Raw genomic sequence first — 22429 nt, 5'->3', positions numbered from 1 at the left:
TCTCACCATTGAATATCTCCTCACAAAATGTTTGGTTTTCTCATATGAATATTGGTTCTCAGCCAGAAAGCTTTATGGGATGCCTGAACTTAATGATTGCTCATGCTTTTTTTGTGCTTAATATCTAAGACTGTTAAATAATTTATGCTCTGAAAAAGAATGTCAAAATAAAGTTTTAATATAATTTATTTTTTATTTGACTATGTTTGCTGTAACTCCTTTGTGTCTCTAAAAAAAAAAAAAATCCACAGGCATTCAAGTCAAGGTTACTTACTAAGTTATAATCATTCTCATGTGTTCAGAATAGAAACTTGTTAGGGAACAATGAGGTAGTAACACTACAGACAGAGCTACCAAAATTCACCTGAATGACAATTGGAAATTGATTAACGTATGTTTCCTGCATCTGGTCTCTCTTATGAAAACAAAATTAAACCTCTCTTTTAAGAGTCATTATAAATCTTATGCACTGACCTAATATTCTGAGTGTGTATCACTTTCCAGAAGTATAGATGGATAATGATAGGGATGTGTGTTTAAGAGGATATTTTGGAAATGTTAGATACTTTTACAGAGAAAAAAAAAAAAAAACATGCTTTACAACATGATTTAATTTATAAAGCACCAACTTAGATTTTAAAAAGTATACGTTGACCATTAGAATACAACAGGCGAGGTCATGAGTAATATAGTACTAAGAAAGGAGCTCTACATTTGCCTTCTAAAAACCTAGCTGTTCATTCCTGCTTCTTATTCACAAACAGAAGACATCCGAATGCTGAAACATCACTTTTTTTTTCTCTTCTGAAATCTAGAATTTTTGTCCCAAAGCCCACTTCCTTATCAGTTGTGATAATGTCGCATGCCACTCTGGGGTAAACTTTTGGAAATAGGTGCTCTACACAAGACTATACTCCACTACGCTAACCCTCACCCTCACTCTAAGTGTGCACTTGGCCATTCACTTTCCCTTCTCTTCAACCAGGACAGTACAAAAAGATAGATTATTGAGATTTTCAACTCTAGAGCAAATTCAGCATTAATGATTTTTTAAGAAAAAATATAGCAGATAAAATTGCATATATTTATTTTGCCTATGTAATTTCCCATTAACAAGAACATTTATAGTACATATTTCAGCTGCAGTTGCCAAATACATACATAATTGACAAAAAAATGCCTTGTACTAAAATAGTCTGTATAGTACAGGCATAGTTACATTATCAGCAAAAATGAATAGCTCTCAAAATGTGGCCAGTAAAATGAATAGAAAAGTATCTCATATTTTTCATTACCCTATGATTCAAAATAGGTCACATGCAGAAGTTTATTTCTGAGAAAATTCAGTGTTACAGATATATACTGTTAGAGTTACCAAAATACAGTATATTGGTTTTTTTAGATGTGAGGACATCAAAGGCACCCTCGTTCTCCTGGTCCCAAAGACACTGAACCTTATCCAGATACAGATGACAACACAACATTTTTGTGGGAAAACTTTTTGGTTTATAATGCTAGCTTTATTTCTAGATAAGTTAGTCTATATTCAAACTAAATACATCACACAAGCACCATTTCTTTTGTATCTTGAAAAGTGATCGTGAACAAGAGTGAAAAAGAAAACGATTGATCAGAAAAGCCCACAGTCCTTCAGGTTCTCCTTGATTATTATGTCAGTAACTGCATCAAATACAAACTTGACGTTTTGCGTGTCAGTAGCACAGGTCATGTGGGAATAAATTTCCTTATCTTCTTTCTTTAAGTTCAGGTCTAGAAACTGGTTCTTGATGTAGTTCCCTGCATCTTCAAATGTATTTGGCCCTTGTAAAACAAAAAATTTGAGGTGGCAAACATTAATTGCATGTTACCAAGAATAAAACTAAATGTCAGTAAGTTTTAGAATTGTCCTGGGAATACTGTGTCTTCCAAAGTCAAAATGGCTAAGGACAATTATCAGTTTTACTCAGTATCTACTTGGTTCTGGAAACCATACTTGTCTGAATGAAGGCTTCTAGGGGCTGAAGTGGAATCTTTCCATAAAAGACCTCACAGGACATTATAAATACCACCACATTTATGCAAAAAAAAATGAGTAATACAATTTTTATTTATAAATAAATGTTTGTGTTTGTGGGTACATGCATATGTGTGTTTTAATATGAACTGAAACAGAATGGAAATCATAGATGACTACGATGCAGAAGGCAGTGATATTTGAGCTGGACCTTGAGAGAACCAGAGAGAGAAGAGAAAAAGTATGAGTGAAAGGAAGAAAGTGAAAGTATTTCCTAATCTACTACAATTGAGAATCAAGATTGAGCCTTGAAGGATGTGGTCAGATGAAAAGTCTAGTTTTTTTTTGTTGTTGTTGTTGTTTGTTTTTAAATATAAGGGAATTTTTAAAATGAAAACATTATGGGAAATAAGGTAGCATGTATATTACGAGTTGGATTGTGGACTACATTACTAACTAAAGGAGCTGAGATGAGGTAAGGAAGGCTGGAAAGAGCTATTCTTGACTAATATTGTGGTACGGTGGTCATGTGTTGAAGACTGTGCTTGAGAAAGTTTACTAGCTTGACGTACAGTAAATCAATTAGGAAAAGGCAGAAATAAAATAGGTAAGGTGAAAAATAGAGGAAAGCTAAAAATAACCTGTTGATTGGTTTTATGAGATAGTATGTTTTGTGGGGATTTGACACAGGATTGAATAGTAACATAAAGATTTTCAAAGGAGGTAAGATTTTGATTCCCACTTTATTGCAACTAGAAGCAAAATTCCATGACAACCATTAAAATCATATATGACGGCTAAAATCTAAAACATTGGCAACAGCAAATTCTGACAAGGATATGGAGTCAGAGGAGTTCATTGTGGAATGCAAATGGTACAGTGACTATTTTAGAAGAGTCTGACGGATTCTTACAAAGCTACAAATACTCTTACCATACAATTCACACGCCTAGATATTTGCCTTAAAAAAGTCCACACAAAAACTTGCACGTGGATGTTTATAATAGCTTTTTCCATCATTGCCCAAAATTGGGAGTAATCAAGATGTCCTTCAGTAAGTGAAAGGACAAACAAATTCCGTTTGTTTGTGAAATGGAATATTGTTTAGGAATTAAAAATATGAGTCATAAATCCACAAACAGACATGGAGGAAACTGAAATGCCTACTTCTCAGTGAAAGAAGACAGTCAGAAAATGCTACATATTGTATGATTCCAACTTTATGACATTTAGGAAAAGGCAAAATTATGGAAAAAGTAAAATGACCAGTGGTTACTGCTTGCAATATAGCTGGAGGGGAGGGAGGAGGTGTGAATTGCTAGAAGCCAGGGGACCCAGGGGACAGGGGTGGGGCCCTGAAAACACTCTGTATGATACTGTAGTGGTGGACTCATGACCTGCATTTGGCACTGTATGATGCAGAGCAAACCCTAATTAAACTACGGACTTTAGTTAACAGTGTATTGATATCAGTTCATTGAATGTAACAAATGTGTCACACGCTGGAGGATGTTAATAATAGGGGAACTATGGGAAGGGACCAGAGAGAAAGCACTGTGGGGACTCTCTGTACTCTACTCAGCTGTTAACATTTCTTTGTGAACTAAAACTTCCACTAAAGACAAAAACCCATTTCTTAAAAAATATGTACAGTCCTTAATTATAAGTCTATATTCAATTTGTAATATTCAATATAAGATCATGTTTACATTTAATCACATAATGTGTGAACATATTTTAAATATTTGTAATCATAGGAGAAAAATATAAGCAATAATTATAGATGAACTAGCACAAATATCTATTTTTGAGAGAATTCTGTGTTTCTTTAACATCTGGCTACCTCATGTACTGGAGTGGTGAAGCTGGATTTGTGGGGTTTTTTGAATACTAAATATGTCCATCATTTATAATTTCATTGATAGAAAAGCACCTATTTACCACACACACATGCACAAAGGAATTCTCACTAAAGGAAAATCAAACTTGCTATGGAACTTGACATTTATAGCCACCAAAAGAATTAGCGTTAAAACTCTGGAACCTAGGGAAATCATAAAAAGAAGATGGCTCTGCAAACAATTCAGACATTGAAGGGCAACTGAGATCTTACATAGAACTATTATATTTCATTAGGAAATACATTAGAAATGACAATTTGGAATAAAATTTGTGCGCCTATTATAATGTTGCATATAATACACCTTGCAGTGTCATTTGATATGTATAAGAGAGAATCAACCCTGGTCTGTCTAACCTCTTCTGGTTTACTCATTAGAGCTTTGCTTTAATGGAAACAGTATATAGTTTTTCTTTATCATATTCTTTCCAGTTTGGATCACACACATGACTCAAAAAGTGTTCATCAGCTTTATCCTCATACATGGTAAATTTTGAAATCCAGATAGGAAAATATATACCTATATAATAATTTATTATTATGGAACTTAATTATTATTAAGAAAAAGACTCTTACCAGTGTATTCTGGAAAGCAGATACTAAGATGCACCCTGGTTACTTTTTCTTGAAAGAGATCTTTTTTATTAAGGAACAGGACAATGGAGGTGGTTGCGAAATACTTGTGATTACAGATACTGTTGAACAGGTGAAGGCTTTCATGCATTCTGTTCTGTTAGGTATAAGAAATGAGAATGTGTAAGGTTATTTGTAAAATGTGAATGTTGGGCATCGTGAACGAATATCAAGAAATAACGTCCATTTTTGGCAGACCTTCATTGACTCGGGCAATGTGGTCATTCTATCGGAAAGCACAAGGTGTGTAACTTATCCTGGCCTTGTATTCCTTTCAGGCTTACCACTTCTTCGTCTTCCACTAGGACCATGTCATAGGCACTCAGTGCGGCACAAAAGATAATGCAGGTGACTCCTTCGAAGCAGTGAATCCATTTCTTTCTCTCGGATCTCTGTCCACCTACATCAAACATTCTTTAAGAAAACATTCAATGAATAGCAAATCTTACAAATATCCTCCAATATTAGCATGAGATTAATAGCGTTAATTTTATAATTGATTCTTAATTATAAAATAAATATTATTTGACCAATTTGCAACTTAAGGACTATAGTAAAAGGAAACATTAACTTTTTAAAACTATCTTCATGTAGACTAGGTTAAAATAATTTGCACACTCACTTTGAGAAATTGGGGGGTTTAAAGCAGTTTAGAAAGTTGGTTAAAAAAATCAGCCTAAAGAACAGAAAAATTAACCTTAAAAAACTATCTGCAAGAAGATTGGAAGCTTCTGTAGTTCTGATACTTTGGTTCTTTTCTGTTCTCAGGTCTTCCTATATTCATTTGTTTATTCAAACAAGTATTGTTTTCATTCTCTGTACTAGACACTGTGCTACAATAGTTTGTATTTGATGACCTAATAGATATACTGATACAAAGATGGAAAGATATGGTCATTATCTTCAAAGGACTTTCTGTCTGGTAGACAAAAAACAAACAAGTAAGTTTTTATAATATCATGTAATAAATATTTAAATATGTCCAGTAAAACATGAGCACAGGAAGATTTAAGTCAACCTGAGGGACCACAAAAGTTACTCAGCCAGATGCTCAAAAACTTTGCCTTCCCTTATTTTTGTATTTTGGTAAAAGTCACCAATGTGGATGGAATAACTTAAGCAAAAACTAGGAGCTATTCTTACCTCCTTTTCCCTTCTCCCCACATACTACACATCCAAAATGCAGTGTCTAACTCTTCTACGTCTTTACGATTCTTTTCCTTTTGTCCAAGCCCCCATTTCTCACTATGGCCACTGCAAAACTGTCCTAACTGGTCTCCTTGGTTTTACTTTTACAGCCCCCAAACTGATTCTTGGGGCACTCAGAATTTCATTTGAATGTAGTTAATTTAATGTTTTAATGAATTTAATAAAGTTCTTATGATACCATTTTTCTGCTTACAACCTTTTAGTGAATTCTGATTCTCTTAGAATAAAAGACACCTTTGTGACAACCTACAGGGTTTTGGTTCCTGCCCACTTTTCAAGCTTATTTCATACCATTTTCTTTTCTTTCTTTTTTTTTTTTTTAATTGCTGTAGTTTGGCCAGGGTTGGGTTTGAACTCACCACCCTCAGTATATGGGGCCATCATCCTACTCACTGAGCCACAGGCACCACCCCACACCATTTTCTTTTTAATACAGCCTCACACCACGGTCATTCTTTCAATTCCTTTGCTATAAACCTAACTTTTCTGCCACAGGACTTTTGCACAGGCTCTTTCATTTTCCTGCACCATGGATTTCTTTCTTCTTTACTATTTCTTGTTTAACTCACAGGTCTTAGCGGCCACACGTCCTCTACAAAGAAGGCTCCTCACTATTCATGTTGTTTCTTTCCATCCCCCATTTACCTTTTATGGCATCATCACTCTCTTTCTTTTCTTTATAGTAATCATTATAATCAACACTCAACTGGGTTTTTAGAATCTATCATCTTCCTACCAGACTAGCAACTTCCTGAGGGCAGGGATCCCCTGGGGCTGGCACCACGCCTGACGCATAACAGGCACGCAATAAATATTTACTAAATAAATGGAGAAATTCTGAGTTAACAGAATGGAGAGGTGAAGGTTTATGTAAAGAACATATGAAAGTCTTATGAGAGAACAGGCATGTTTGGGGGTGGACAAGTTACTTATATTTTTTTCAAAACATGAAGAATAAGGTAAAAATATTTAGATATATGGCCTAATAACAATGCATTACTCATTCATTCATTTATTCAACACATATTTATTAAGCACTTATTAGACATCTTTCACCAAAGATTCAGTCTCCATGAACTTCTAATTTGGTGATGGTGTGGCTGATGGGATTTGTAGGTTTGAAAGAAGACTTAAAAACATTCATTAGGATAGGGATTGTAAGAGTGGGCTATAATTTGAAATGAAGTGATCAGAAGCTGTAGAAGATGACAGATGAGTAAAAACTAAGGAGATGAGGGATGTCTGAGGTAGAGAATGTTCCAGACAAACACAATAGAGGAAACAGCAATAGCAAGGATTTGAGGAGGAAGCCTCAGGTGACTGGCCAACAATGAGTTTACTGGATCTTTCATGCTACATGAGAAATTTATCCTTTATATTGCAGAAAAATGGGAGATTTTTAGGTAGGAAATTGACATTCTTTGTGGTTTTTCTTGTTAAATTCCTTTGATCTGAGTCCAAAAGATAGATATAATTAGGAAGAGTTTAGAGCCATAAAAAGGATTATGGGGCTTATCATAATTTAAGCCTAAGATATTAAACCTAATAGTTTAAACCTAAAATATTAAGTACCAAAAAACATTCCAGCTGTACGGCCTTTAATGCTAATAACTATACTTGAAGCAATAAATGTCAGATGATCGTCAGTAAGTCTACTTATATGTTCATGGTGATGCTGAAATAAATTAGTTACTGTAAAGTGCTTTTATACCTGGCTTGTATACCACAAATTAGGTGTTGTAATTTAAGATCAATCCACTCTAATTGATGAGGTGGAAATTTAAGGAAGAAATAAAAATCATGATCTGAATTATTTCCACTCCACCCACATTTATAGTTTAGGTGACTTTAATAAAGGAATAGATAAAGCTCTACTGAGCTAAAATTGGTTCCCATATGAACCAAGTAGAGAAAAGATATATAGAACTACAATTCCTCAAATATGCACGTGTGTGTGTGTACACGTGTGTAGTACTAATCCAAATCACCCATTCAACAGTAGATGAAAAGAGAAGATGTCTACAATGTTGAAGACAATAGTTAAGAGCTCAGTCTTCAGTAGTTTGGAAATTTAATTCAGTGTCAGCAAACAATATTATACATGCTTCTAAATACAAAACCCTCTACAGTTTTAGACCTGGAAAATAAATGAAGGGGAAAGCATTTTGACTTTAAGGATATACTATGTGAAAATTAACCAACAATTTTAATTAAAAAAATCAGTTGACATTCATATGAAAGCAAGAATAGTAAATATATGCTCATTTAAAATTCTAGCCAACTATGTTGTTAACTCATAAAAGCAACTTTAGTTTTTTTGTTAGATTTTGAAAAATAGAGGTTTATCTATTCCTGTATTAAAATCATTTAAACATCCTAGAGTTAAGTGTTCTCTCTGAAAATTAAATTCAAATCTATAGTTTTATTTGCTCCTCTTAATTCTTAGTGTCACAAGGGAATATAGTACTATACTCATTTTACAAATGAAGAGACAGAAGCTACTCATTTTACAAATGAAGAGACAGAAGCTTTGAGAGGCCAAGTGGTTTGTTCCTAAACTCACGATTAGTAAGGGATGAAAATTATGCAATGTGACCCTTAGCTGCGTGTTCTTCCAGGATATCATAAAGCTTCCAAGAAACATGTTTTAATAAGCTTTGCTGTCTCCCAAGGAAGAGAGGACAAAGATTACTCAGTCTTAGCATTTTATTCATATCGATAAAATGGCTTCTGAAAGTCTATCTTGGATTGAATGGTTATAATCTTCTCATTTTATGACTCATTTGTTTTTCTGTACAGATTGGTGTAGGAGACGTAGGTCCAGGGAGCATTGAACATTTCTCTAATGCCATCTGCTATTGTTGAACTGCATGCTCATTAGCAAATCAGATCAAGGGCCAGAGTTTTGCTTTCATATCAGTTCTCCTCCTGGACATTATGTTAGCTCTAAGAATAGTTACATTTTGTTTTGCTATTAATGTAGTAATTTATTGTTCATACATCTCTTTTCAATTTTAGATTTGCCTCTAAATTTTTATTGAGGTCTTATTTTACAAAGGTATAAAGTGTGGCAACCTGTTAAAACAACTTGGAGATTCCCAAAGAGAAGTACTTATTTATGTTTTTGACTGCAGAAGTATTTTCCTTTATATATAAAAACAAAAAAGAACTCCATTGTGATCACTTGTGAAAAACACAGTTAAAATCAGAGAAAAATGTGCATGTGTGCTAACAGACAATTTGGACCAGTCAAATATAATGGACAATTAATAAGGAGAATGGGCATGCTCGAATACCTTTAATTCTCTAAATAAAATAATGGAAGACTTAATGATGTTGATTGGAACTTTCAGCCTTTATTCTGTATCGTTTGTCTTTTTAAAAATATTTTGGGAATGGTACTACATATTTATTTAGTCTGATATCTGAAATATCAGACTAAAGTTATCCTTAAAGTTAAAAAAGTTTTTAAATGACTGATATTTAAGATGTAGCTAAAAATTGGCAGGCCAGGATTTTAAGTGACAGCTGAAGATTGATTATTTGTTAAATTGCCCATGGTATTAAAATAGGACAGGCCACCAAAATTGTATGACTTTACATTAAACAACTGACTAAACAGTTGAGGTTTATAGTTGCATTTTAAGTATTTGGCAAAGCTTGAAGTTTTATGGATTTATGTTAAAAAGTGGGCTACGCACATTTCATATGAGAATAAATTATTATGGCATATTCTACCCTTTATAATGCTTGTAAAATGATCACGTAATCGAGGATAGCTAAAAATCAGTAATGCTACTGCAGCTTATGTATTTGTTAATTGTCTTTGTTCCTCCTATAAGCACATGACTATCTCTGAAAAATCAATGTTTCTGACATCTACCATATATTTGAAAACATAAAAATAAGATCTAATCTTACTAGGAGTTTACTTTAAACTATTCTGTTGAATGGGATTTATTCAAGATCTTTGGCTCTATCAGAATCAGTATAACTTCTTAAGATGGCCCATGTGAGAGGGTCAACAGGTGGATCTATGTCGTTACTACACAGTCCTTGCACGATGGTCTAACCAAATTTTTTCCTTGTGTCCAGTTCTGAAAAGAGAGAAGTGTAGGTAGCAGACACCAAGGATATGCACAGAGGTCTTTCTATGTCCCTTAATTGCTTATGATTTCAAATGAGAATCAAAAGGACTCGAAATACAAACAACAGGGTCTCCAAATCCGAAGAATTGTTAATACCATAATATACATTCTACTAAGAGTATATGTGTATTTGGAAATTGTAAATTCCCAGAAGATAATTCTCTGAGTATTGAACATAGGCAGTCCCCGAGTTACAAACATCTGATTGACATTTGACTTACAGATGGAAGCTGTTACAGGTAATAGGTAAATGTATATGTTTCAACTTACATACACAATCAACTTAAGAGCAAACTACAGAACGTATCTCATTCATAACCCAGGGACTGTCTGTAATGTAATTCAGAAAGCCACTAAAATAAATTCTGGGACTAGAGTCAATTAGGTGTCATATTACATAACATAGTTTGGGGAATATTAATCATAAATATGCTTGAAACATGTGAAAACAACCATGTTGAATTTGCAAAATCTGAAGCTCTATGTTACAATGCTTGCTAACCTTTTCTTTCCTTAGCCTACTTACCATTTTATTTTATTTTATTTATTTATTTATTTATTTATTTTGTAGAGACAGAGTCTCACTTTATGGCCCTCGGTAGAGTGCCACGGCATCACACAGCTCACAGCAACCTCCAACTCCTGGGCTTAAGCGATTCTCTTGCCTCAGCCTCCGAGCAGCTGGGACTACAGGCGCCCGCCACAACGCCCGGCTATTTTTTGGTTGCAGTTCAGCCGGTGCCGGGTTTGAACCCGCCATCCTCGGTATATGGGGCCGGCGCCTTACCGACTGAGCCACAGGTGCCGCCCCTACTTACCATTTTAAAGTCCTCTCAATTCCAATTTCTAATCCCCAGGGAGAACATTTCTTCTCTATAATCGTTTGATAAATTCTTATAAATCTATTTCTAAGTTACTTGTTCTGAGGACTTACTCTGTAACAATAGAAGGGCTCCCATTTGCTTTGCATTTCCCACTTACATACCACTTTAATGTCTGTAAAAATAATTTATCTCATCAGCTTGACAGTGGAGTTCTGGTTTGATAAAACCTCTAAGGTAATTTCCATTAAATTAGATGATATAGAAAGATAATACAGTGCACTGGCAGAGAGCTCTTTTCATTTTCGTGTTTCTATTTAAAATTCTAGAGTTCTCTAATTTAATATGTAAATTAAGTCTCTAGTTTGAAACAGTCATAAGATGATTTATGCTATGTGAATACAAATCAACGCTCATGTAATACATTTTAATACCTGGGTACTTGCTAAAATGGAGTTGGAAGGTACATTATTTTTATACTTCCTATTTTGATATACTACGGAACATTACACCATAAAAGTCTATAAGTGCTTGTTAGCGCTTGAAATAAAAGTGATTTAACTGTGAGAATTTATTAAAGGATTAATATATCTCAATTGCTGTGACGAAACTTAAAAAAATGCATTTAAATGATTTAAAGTAGATCCTTAAGAAAAAAATCTTTTAAAAATAATTTGTAGCAAAATTTGAATATTTTCAAAAATGTATTATTTAGCATCTGAGTAAGGAGCTACTGTAATTTCATCCTTTTCCTCACAGAAAACACCTTTAATAACACAACCTCTTTTTTTTTTTTTTTTCTTTGAGATAAAGTCTCACTGTTGCCCAGGTTAGAGTGCGGTGGCCTCAACTACCTGGGTTCAAGAGATCCTCCTGCCTTAGCCTTTGGAAACTACCACAACAGTTAATTTTCTTTCTTTCTTTCTTTCTTTCTTTCTTTTTTTTTTAGTAGAGATGGGTGTCACACTCTTGCCCAGGTTGGTTTTGAACCCCTGTGTCAAGGGATTCTCCCACCTCAGCCTCCCAGAGTGCTAGGAGCTAAGATGACAAGCATGAGCCACTCCCCTGGCTGATAACAAATCCTCTTCAGTCAGGGGGAAAACAAACAGCTCAAAACCTGTTTTAATGATAGCAAAGAAGTGGTAGTTGCATAGTACAAAGAATATCACGTCAAAATAATTCCTAACGGGCCTTCACAATCCAACTGACAAACACTCTACATTTCAGTATTGATACGTAATAGAGAATTAGCAAGCCAGTCCTCATTCCTTCAAAAGGGCCAGCAATAGATGAAAGCAGAATAGATCACCTTCCTATATGAATGTGTTTCACAAAATTAGCCACAGAACTATGAAAAGACTGAGAAAGATAATCATGTACCCATGACAATCTGGAGACTTAATCTGAAGAGGTCCAAGGCACATGTATTTTAAAGTAATATTTTGTTTTAAAAAATTAATGTAAATGCTTTATTCTACTAAAAATATATTTAAATTCAGAAGATTTGTAATTATTTATATTACTTCATATTCCAGGAAATACAGATACCTTTCTAAAGTTTTGTGTGCTCAATAACAATTGTCTGGTTCCCTGGTGTTAGAAGCATTGACTTGGGAAATACTACAAGACCCTGCAACTGAAAGATGTCTCCCCAGCAGACTGTCGTTTTAGGCTCCCTCTGGCTGTTCTCTCTAAAATAAATTATAAATGATCAACAACACTGGGGAAAAAACATTTTACAGAAGAATTGTTTTCACCCCAATTTATCTAACAACCTGTCAGTGACCTGTCATGTAAGGAGCATATGGTCTTTGAAGACAGAAAAATGTGAATTTCAATCCCATTTCTAGCACTTCTATGTAAGATCCTGGGGAAATATTTGATCTAGTTCAGCGTCATGTATCTTGCTTCTTTATCCTGCATCAGGACAGCCATACTTCGCTCATCATGTACCTGTGAAGGTGTAAAGATTGTGTACATGGAGGGCGTGGCATTCAGCAGCAATTGACTTTATTCTCATTCTGTGCTGGCCATTGTGATAAGCATAGGAGGTGGAGCTATAAATATATGTTCCCTGGCCTCCCTGGAGCTCAGGGACTGAGAAGCAGAAACAGAAAGAGCAAACCAATAAGCAAGGCAACCTCTTAGATTGGTAATTTTGAAAAAAGAAAGTAGTGTAATGTGTCAGTATTGCAATGGTTCACACTAGCATGGCTGGTAAAAAGCTGTTTATTTACATTTATCCCTAACTCTGCATTTAGTGGCATCATCTTGGTAGGTTGAAAGTAGCCATGGTGAAAATATTGACACCAGGGAAATCATCAAGAGCCACTCAGGAGCCCTCACTCCCACTCTCCTCCCTGCCCCCCAGAGCTTGTGAAGTTCCTGCAGAGACCAGGGACAGAGCACTTCAGGCAAAGAGAATGGCGAGTGCCAAAGCCTGAGGCTTGGAATGTCAGGGCACAGCTGTATGAACAAGACAAGTTATAAGAGGGACCATCTCTGAGGCAGTACTAAATTAGTACCATAGGGAGTGACCAGGGCTATGAGCTTTTAGATGGTCAATAGGTGACATTTAATTGACGAACTTGGCTTAGGATCCAGACTGTCTAGAACCCAGAAAATTCCTTTGGTTTAGAAAGGTAATCTACATCAAACTGCAGCTCTCTGCTAGGACTTCAGTTCATCTAATCTTTACAAATTTGTATTAGGCAAATAAAGAAGAGGTTACTGTGTTCCTTAACTTTCAGGCACAACCTGAAATTGGAACTTTGGAACTTAGTTCAGAGCAGCCCATACTCCTGTTCTTAACTGTGTTTGAGGGAGACACTGGGGGGGGGGGGAAGGAAAGGGAAGGGACTGTGTCGACAATGCTTTCACTGGAGCGGTGAGGGGGAAAGCAATTGAATTTAGGCTCCCCAAGGAAAAGTCCAGAAACTGTGTCAAAGAGTAGAGTCTGAAGAAAGCAGTTGCCAAAGAGGAACTGAGAAGCCAGGACTGACGGCAAGCTGACCTTCCATTTGCCAAGAGCGGATGCTGATCCCTTTTGAGGGTCCCTTTACCCTGATTTCATGTTTGGCTCAGTTTCCAGAAAATTAACTCTGTGACAGCCTGAAATTTTGAAGAGATTTCTTTTATATTAATTGAAAATATCTAAATAATAGCTATTCTATTTGGATACTGTACATAATCTATATTAAGAATTTAAAGCTTTTATTCCCTTAAAACAAATTTTGTGATATTGGCTAAGTACCATGCTCTTACTTTTTTCTCACAAATGGATACATATAATTCATGTCACCTTTCTGTAGCTTTTCTCCTCTTTAAGACTGTTCTCACTATCAGATGCATAATGACTTTATCATATTTTTATATAGTTATATTTTATGAATTTTTTATTAAAGAATATAGCAAGAACTTGGAATTAACGTTCACTATTTCACTAGGTATTTAAGTATCAAAATATTTTTTAACATTTTAGAATTGTGTTTTCATTTCTTGGTATAGTGACGGATAACAGAATTTTTAGGTAGGTCTTGATGATGGAACAGCAGTGAAAATAGTGATTCATTTTCATATTCAAAATATGCTTATAAAATGTTCCTTGTCATTGCAGTATATCGTATCACATTCAAATAATTCTCTTCTTAATTATTTGCATTTTTTTAAATTAAGAAAACAGATGTAACATGAATATTTCAAGCAAATTGGAGAGTAGGAAGGCAAGGGAAATAGGATTTCTGGCACCTGTGGTTCAAATGTTATTTAAATATATTTTCTTTATTTCCCTCCAAGATATAGTGTCATTTTTAAGTATGAGGAAAGTGAAAAATAATCCCCACCTGCTAAAGACAGAGGCACTTAAGCCTAGAAGGACGGATGAGACTCAGGAGGTGGTGAGAGGCTTCAGGAGGTCAGGGGGACTAGAGAATACCAGGCTTAGTGACCTTGCCTGGGGATCACTGCATCTGCCGGTGGTTGGAGCTTTTCTTCATAAAAAACAATAGAGCCTAGGGCATGTTTCTGTTCTTAGTAAGAAGAGACATTTGATCATACCTGAAGTGCAAGTCTTTAAAGGAGAATTGAGTTTCAATAATTCCAGTTGTTTTCACTCGAGAATGTAGAACGTCTTTCTCATTTGGCACATACCCAGGTGCTGTTATTCTATCTAAATCATTAAGGTAGCTAAGAAAAAGAAAACAAAATAAAAATTCATCTTTTGACTTTGCATTTGAAGTCATCACAATTCAATTCAAGTGAGTTTTGAGTGTAGGATCCATTAAAAATGTTAGACCATATTATAAGAGGGACTTTATCTAACAAATGCAATCAGTTTAATCTAATTCTTTGTACTCTCAATGAATCCAAAAAACTAATAAATAAAGAATAAAAATAAACTTCATACAGGTGCAATACCAACTCTGCAATCAGCATTAACAGTATAGTTCCTGTAGGGTGCAGAGACTGCTGCATGTGGTTCAGAGCGGACCCTTGGGCATGAAAAAAAATTATCTTTGTAGAGCCTGGATCATTATAATGAAGAACGAAGCTGCCTTGTAACGGTAGTCACCAGAGCATCCTCAAAATTCTGTAGTTTGAATTTAGGCACTTTGGATTTTAACTGAGTGGTTTTCATGTCATAATTTGAAAGTTTTTGGTTATTTTTACATGGATTGCCTAGTTAGAATCAGCCATTTCCATTACATGCCATGGTGATATCCGGTTATCTTAATAAAAGAAGCAGCCTTTGTCTCTTGCTGGTTCTGCATGCTGGAACTCACTCAGGAAATTGCAGACCTAGCCCTGAGTCAGCGCCCCAGAGCAGCAGGCTGAACTCACCCACTGTCCCCTCTCCCAGATCCTCTTCTCTTGGCACATAGTTGTGCCCTTTAATCAGGAAGCTTGATTAAAAAATCCTACTCTTATCAGGTTGAATATCATCTTCATTCTCTTCACAGGATCTGAGGTGGGGACTCACAGGAATGTACTTTTAGTCCAAAGATTCTGGTAGATTAGAGGGAAAACCTGCGCTTAGTGCCTTCATCCTTGAAACCTGATAATGTCTTTAGGCTAAAATGAAGTGTTTTATTGCTTAAAAAATTTTTAAAACCACTATTCTAGACTTTTTATTATAAAACTTTAGTAACTTAGCAATGTGTTTGTTTCTGTGAAAATTTTAAAGATGAAGAGTAGTAGCCCTGGTAATGTTATGACAAATTTCAGCATTACATTGAACCAAATTTCTCTCTCTCACCATATATATATTTGCATTTGAAGATGCCACAATTGAAGACAAGTGACTTTTGAGTTAGGATCCATTAAAAATAATAAACTCTATTATAAGAGGAACTTCAAATGCAATCAATATAACCCTATATATATATCTTACATATATAAGATATACACACACACACGCACAGAAGATATACATATATATATCCTCCATAGAGAGATAAAGATTGGAGTACTTTCATCAAGATAGAATTTGAGAAGTAGAATCCAGTTAAATGTTATTGTCCAAAAATTGAATCCATTCAGGGATTAAGTAACACTAACACAATGTCTTAGAAATCAAGTTATTTTGTGATTATAAAATAAATTCTATAGCAATGTAAATAATCAATTCATGGAAGAGCTTTTTACTTTTAAGCTAAAACAAACTAAGAATGTGCAAGTATCCTAAAAGGATCTTGGTCAAAGGCAAAAAGAAAAATCACATGTCAAAAACACACACAAATAAAGTGAAAATTTATCAAAATTGTTTTATCCTAACAAAGATTCAGTTCTCTTTAAAAAAAAAATAGTGATAATTGAAGATATAAATACATTAAAGAAAGTATTAATAGATTTTGGAAGTTTATTTTCTACACTGAGAAGCAATTTCTTTTGTGAATTTCTTATTGACTAAGTGGTAGGTACACTGTTGGTCAGCTGGTTCACACAGAAGTGAAAAAGTAAATAAATAAACCTACTTACCAAAATAGAGATTCAATTCATTTTAATGGTAGCTAAATGAAAGCCTGGTAAAGACAATTTTAATGCACTTTTATTTACATCCCAAGCAAAGCAGAAGCATTAGCAGGCTGAAATATTTGCATTTAAAAGGCTTATTTTAATAAGCAAATGTAAGATTTGTGTGTTGAAGCCTATAGCCTAATGTTTAGACTAAGCAGAGGCCTTTAATTCATATGGTTTAAAGTACTTAAAATACTGGATTGTTTTTCCAATCATGTAAAAATTGTATTTTTCCGGCTGAAGTCTGTGTTAATTCTTAAAGCACACGGAATTGAAATGGCCCACTAGATGGCCACCGTTGGTAAATCATGCAGTCCTATCCAAAATCTTTCCTCTGCCACGCCCTTTTTCTTTCAGGTGGCCAGACAGATGGGGGCTGGGGGTGGGGGTTATGTTACCAGCTGCAGCAGTCCTTCCTCTTAGTCGGATTAGATTCAGCCCCTCATTGTCCTCAACTCGAAGGATTTGAAAATTTGAGGGAAAAAAATCTTATTTTCACCAAAAAACAAAAAGAATGAAAACGAAAATAAAAATGTTAGAGACTTTGCTCTATATAGTGTATATAAAATAGACCTGAAATGTAATATCAGTTTGATTTTGTATTTAGTTTTACAATGTGATTATTTAAAAAGTATCTCTTAAATTCTGGGAGAAAGCAGTAGCCATTCAGCTATCTTTTTAAGCAAAGTTTTGTTTAACCATTTTTTTTTTTTTTTAAGGAAACCTAAGGGCAGAAAAAAAAATTAACATTTTCCTTGTTTTGGTTTATGTATGTGTGAATAATTTCTGGGATGCAGGGCATAGAAATATTCTTTCTTGTTGTTTTTCTACTGCCCTGCAAATTAATCTGGGCAAAAACTATTACAATATAGGCAACTTCACAAAATGAATGCATGCCAATGTTGCTTAATTGTATTTAACTTGAAAAACCAATACAAAATTTTAATATGAATCTACAGCAGGGTAAATAGTCCCAGGGTAAAACACATTTTAATTATTTAAACACAGGAAAAAGCTAAAATTAAAGATTAGCGAGTGCAATAAAATATTACTTTAATTGCCCATTTTAATCACATGATTTATAAATAGCTTTTTGCTATCAAAGAGCAAATAACTTGGTAAACACAATAATAATATAATTGCAAATAAATTTCTTTCATTATTCCAAGGGAAAAATGATGTTTATTAATGTCATGAATCAAAGACTAAATATTTTAGTGGCAACTCACTGTTAATCTTGTTTCTCCAGAATTTTACAAAGCATGTTTTATGGAAATATTCCATCATTTAGCTTCTTACTCATTATCAATGATTATTGATGATGCCTTTATCAATGATTATTGTAGAAAAGTAATGCTTTACTACACTCCTGAGAGATCCTTTTATTTTTAAAATGTGGTAGGCACTGAGAAACTTCTGAAAGCTGTTATTCAAGTTTATATAATCACAAAATGGTAACCATTCTCTTATCAGAGAGACATGAGTCGCTCTTTCCTCCAAAGGTAATGTGCCCATAGGCATTTGGGGTCTAAAGTGAAGATAAATGGGTAATCACAGAAGACTGGCTTTCCCCTCCTAGGATTTAAATGGTTTGTTTCTCTCATTGATCATTCTGTCCATCGCTGATTAAAAATCTGAAGTATCATGCAAGCTTCATTGTTCTGTCCTCAAATGATCTTTTATTTATTGTGCTTTTACATGACTGGTTTGTTTCTGTTTAATTAAGGATTTTTATGATGTTCTGTTGGGGGTTCAAGAAACAAAAGAACTATATTTATACTCCTTCATATCTTCATTTGCCCAGACATACATATAAAGTCTAAGTAGATGGCATTTACATGCATGTGCACACTTTTTTGCAGGCATATAAGAAGCACTGCTAAAAAGAAATTTTAAATCATTTTGGTAATGCAATTATAAGTTCACAATCTCCTAACTTCCTGATACTTAACAGACGATATTGACAGTGAAAATTATATAATCTTTCCTGAGATTCCAAAAGAGACCTACAGTATAAAAGTGTTTGGGAAATTAATATATTACTCTCTTCTAGAATTTTTTTTTATCATGTTCCTTTGTGAGCCAAAGCATGTGTCATTAATAAAATTATTTTAGGAGCATTTCAGTAACACGAAAATACATGATGGTATAGCTCAAAACCTCCACGTGCCTGTCACCAGTCTATGTTAACATATAGCACTACACACAATGCTAAAATCTTTTTAATCGAAGGAAGATATTTGCAACACATGGAACTTTACAGAACAAGCTTCAAAGTTATTTAAAATGTTCCCCCGTTATATTTTTGTACATCTCATTTACGTCACCTTATTTTTTTCATTTCATTTTCATTGTTTTTTATTTTGCCATAATAAAATGTAAAGCCATTTTTACCTCCCTCATTTGTGTTCAAAAATGGACAGTATGCAGAGTCATAATTCTCAATTTTAAATGTTTCAACCATAATTCCTGTCAAAATGGATTCACTTACTAAGCTGCCGAGTCATTGAGCTGATATTCAGAAGCCCTTTCAAAACAGGCCTGAATTCCTGGGTCTTTCCACAGTCGTTTTATTATGTCAGCCAGTTGAGGTGTCATGCCACCGTCTTCCAGGGTACTTGCCAATGAGTAAAGTTGTTGTTGGTCTTCCTAGAGCAATGTTTTGATGAAAAGGGTAAAAACTTGTTATCTGGATTCATACAGTCTATTTTTTTTAATAGAGAATTTTAACTTAAGGATTTGTATCTTATTTGTTTAGCTAATAATTATAGTGAACATCTTTTCAAAATGTATCAACATGAACAAAACTAATTCATTGTAATTAGTAACTAGTTCATTATAATAGCAGCCTTCTGTGTAAAAGAATTCTCCTTAGCACAAAGTATAAAATATTATGTGAAGAAATTATTATATTTTGGAGTACTCTGACTTCTGAATGTGTTATCAAAAAGGATAGCAATGTTTTTGTGTGTCTCCATTGAACTTGTAAAGGGTCAAAATGCTAGGGCAAAAGAATATTGAAAATACTCTAATACTACATCTTGTCTTTTGACGATAGCCCTATATTTTTCAAGAAAAATATACCAAGTACAAATTAGAGTAAAAATAAGAAATTTATTATTCTAAAATTATGTATTTTTAAAATCAATATATAATATTCTTTGCCATCAGGTGCATCTTTGTAATCATATAAATAAGCAATAATAAACATTTAGATCTCTACCAAGTTTTGGAACATCCCTGTAGTTGTTGATTGTATGCTTTTGGAAAAAATTAATAAGGAAGAATTTTTTTAAGCAAAGGAAAGCCAGGATATACTGTGTCATCCCTAACAGTAGTTGCAAATTTCCAAGTTGTTATAGGATGTATGTCTCCCAAATGTATTTGATCACAGAACTTTAATTGTATAATAGAACATCTTAAGGAACCCATGTTCTTTGTTTCATCTTGTAGACTTCCCATGTATATGTATATCTCACATTCGCTTTATCCACTTACGAATTGAAGTGCACATCTTTGCAATTGTGAGTTGTGCTGTGATAAACACGTGCATGCAGTTGTCTTTTTTATTAAATAACTTCATTTCCTTTGGGTAGACCCCCAGCAGTGGGACTGCAGGATCCAATGGTAGGGCTACATCAATGTACCACTAAGAGGCACTTGACCTTGCCCATAAAATTCACTTCCTTGGAATGGTACAATCCCATGCCAGTAACAATTAGATTTAGGTCTCTAACCAACCTATCTCCTTTGAGCTTCAAATGCACATTTGCAATCGCTTACATATGTAAATATCCCATGGAGCTTACAAATTCTACACATCCCAAACTAATTAGTTCTTCCCCATCTTCATTTTATCTTAGCATTCCTATTCTTTTTTTCCCCTTATAAACCAGCCTGTTAATTATTTTGTATTAAGATGTACACCTTTTACCATGCAAACTGAAATACCTGTCAGCATGAAAAGTGAATTTTCTTCCTAGACGTGGTTACATGAAAAACCAGGTTATTATCAGGTCATTTAGAGAGTCTGGAATCCAAACAAGGAGGTTAATCGTAAGACCTCATCCATGACAGCCTGGGATAATATCCTACCACTGGGTCAGCCCAGCCTCCAAAAGCTTGTTGACTCTTCTCTCCCCATCTTACGATTGCTGAGCACTGCCCTTGGTCACCTACTATTCTGTCCATATCTTAATGTTGCTGAGCACTGCCACTGGTCACCTCCTCCAGCCTTATAGTCAGCTAGGTTGGCCTAGGAGCTGTCCCACTGCTCACTGGTTTGTGCTGTTAACTCCATGGTTATTAGCAGTAAAGATTCTGAAGGGGGCACATCAACTGCTCCCATATACCAATGAGACACAATAATCCTGCTAGGTTGTTCTCCCAAACCCTCTCCACTCAAGCCTTTCAGATATTATGTTTTGTAAAGGTTTCCTCCCACCTCCTAATAGTTTCTTATAAATTTACCAGTTCTGCCTTCTACTGAGGATTGAGATTTCCAAGTTTTGTTTTTCCATTTTCTTGATTACTGATTCCCAACCATGTAGAAATTAATGAAACCAATTATGTCACCACTGCTACCAAGACAGAAATACTAAGAGAGACATGCTTTTCAGATTAAATTAATTGTTATTTTGGTCTCTATAATGTAAAAAAGGCAAAGATGCAGTCCTTATTCTTAGTAATTCTACACATAAGGATCTAGCTTCACATCTAGCTCTTTTAAATAGAAGATGCTTTGCAGTTACTTGTTCAGGGTCAAGCTTTCGTCTCCTAATGGCAAATATTATTTCCATCTCCGTAACTGCTGAACCCTCAGTGTATTCCAGCATCCAACCAAAATCTGCCATATAAATAACAGTTTGCTAAAAATGATTCTTTTCAAATGATGTATGATGTACAGATATCAAAACATAAATTTTGATGATCCTATATTCAAAATTGCTATTGAAAAATAATAATGTTTACTACAAATTTACATTCTGTAATAGTCTCTATTATAATAGATTACTTACTTTTGTGCTTCCCTTTTTAATAATTATAATTCAATGAGAATAGCACTAACATTTTTTGGATGAAGTAACTGAAACTTAGAGATGTTAAGTAAATTGTCTGAATTTATAGAACCAGTGACTAATAAAGCTCACATAAATTTTCTTTTTTTTCCTTTTTCTTTTTTTTATTTTTTGGCCAGGGCCGGGTTTGAACCTGCAAACTCTCATATATGGGGCTGGCGCCCTACTCCTTTGAGCCACAGGAGATTTTTTTCTCTTTAAATGGCAGTCTGGGCTCGGTGCCCATAGCTCAGTGAGTACGGTGCCGGCTGCATACACCAAGGCCCAGGCCTGGTAAACAACAATGACAACTGCAACCAAAAAATAGCCGGGCGTTGTGGCAGGTGACTGTAGTTCCAGCTATTCAGGAGGCTGAGGCAAGAGAATCACTTAAGCCCAAGAGTTGGAGGTTGCTGTGAGCTGTGACACCAAGCACTACGGCACTTTACCAAGGGTGACATAATGAGACTGTCTCAAAAAGAAAAAAAGAAAAGAAAAGAAAAGAAAACTAATAAATGGCAGACTATATGATGATGTGATAATGGTTATGGAAAAATAATTATACTTGTACAAATAAACACATTAAAAGCTAATCAGACCTCTGAAAGCCACACAGAGGTAGTGCTTAGCAA

The 22429-nt window shown here is 34.7% G+C and overlaps 1 protein-coding gene across 1 annotated transcript in view; it reads right to left on the bottom strand.

Annotated features, from left to right (window-relative positions):
• Positions 1-1331: 1331 nt before the first annotated feature.
• GNAT3 (G protein subunit alpha transducin 3) overlaps positions 1332-22429 on the bottom strand; it is a 43914-nt gene continuing 22816 nt past the window's right edge. Inside the window, exons 4-8 of the mRNA XM_053609626.1 lie at positions 19232-19389; positions 14782-14910; positions 4832-4961; positions 4491-4644; positions 1332-1821 (exon numbers count right to left, since the gene is read on the bottom strand). Of these exons, the coding sequence (XP_053465601.1) occupies positions 1631-1821; positions 4491-4644; positions 4832-4961; positions 14782-14910; positions 19232-19389 (762 nt within the window). The 3' untranslated portion in view covers positions 1332-1630. The remainder of the gene's footprint in view (positions 1822-4490; positions 4645-4831; positions 4962-14781; positions 14911-19231; positions 19390-22429) is intronic.

The sequence above is a fragment of the Nycticebus coucang genome, chromosome 11, assembly GCF_027406575.1.
Source record: "Nycticebus coucang isolate mNycCou1 chromosome 11, mNycCou1.pri, whole genome shotgun sequence".
NCBI lineage: Eukaryota > Metazoa > Chordata > Mammalia > Primates > Lorisidae > Nycticebus > Nycticebus coucang.
This window is presented reverse-complemented; position numbering and strand designations above follow the sequence as displayed.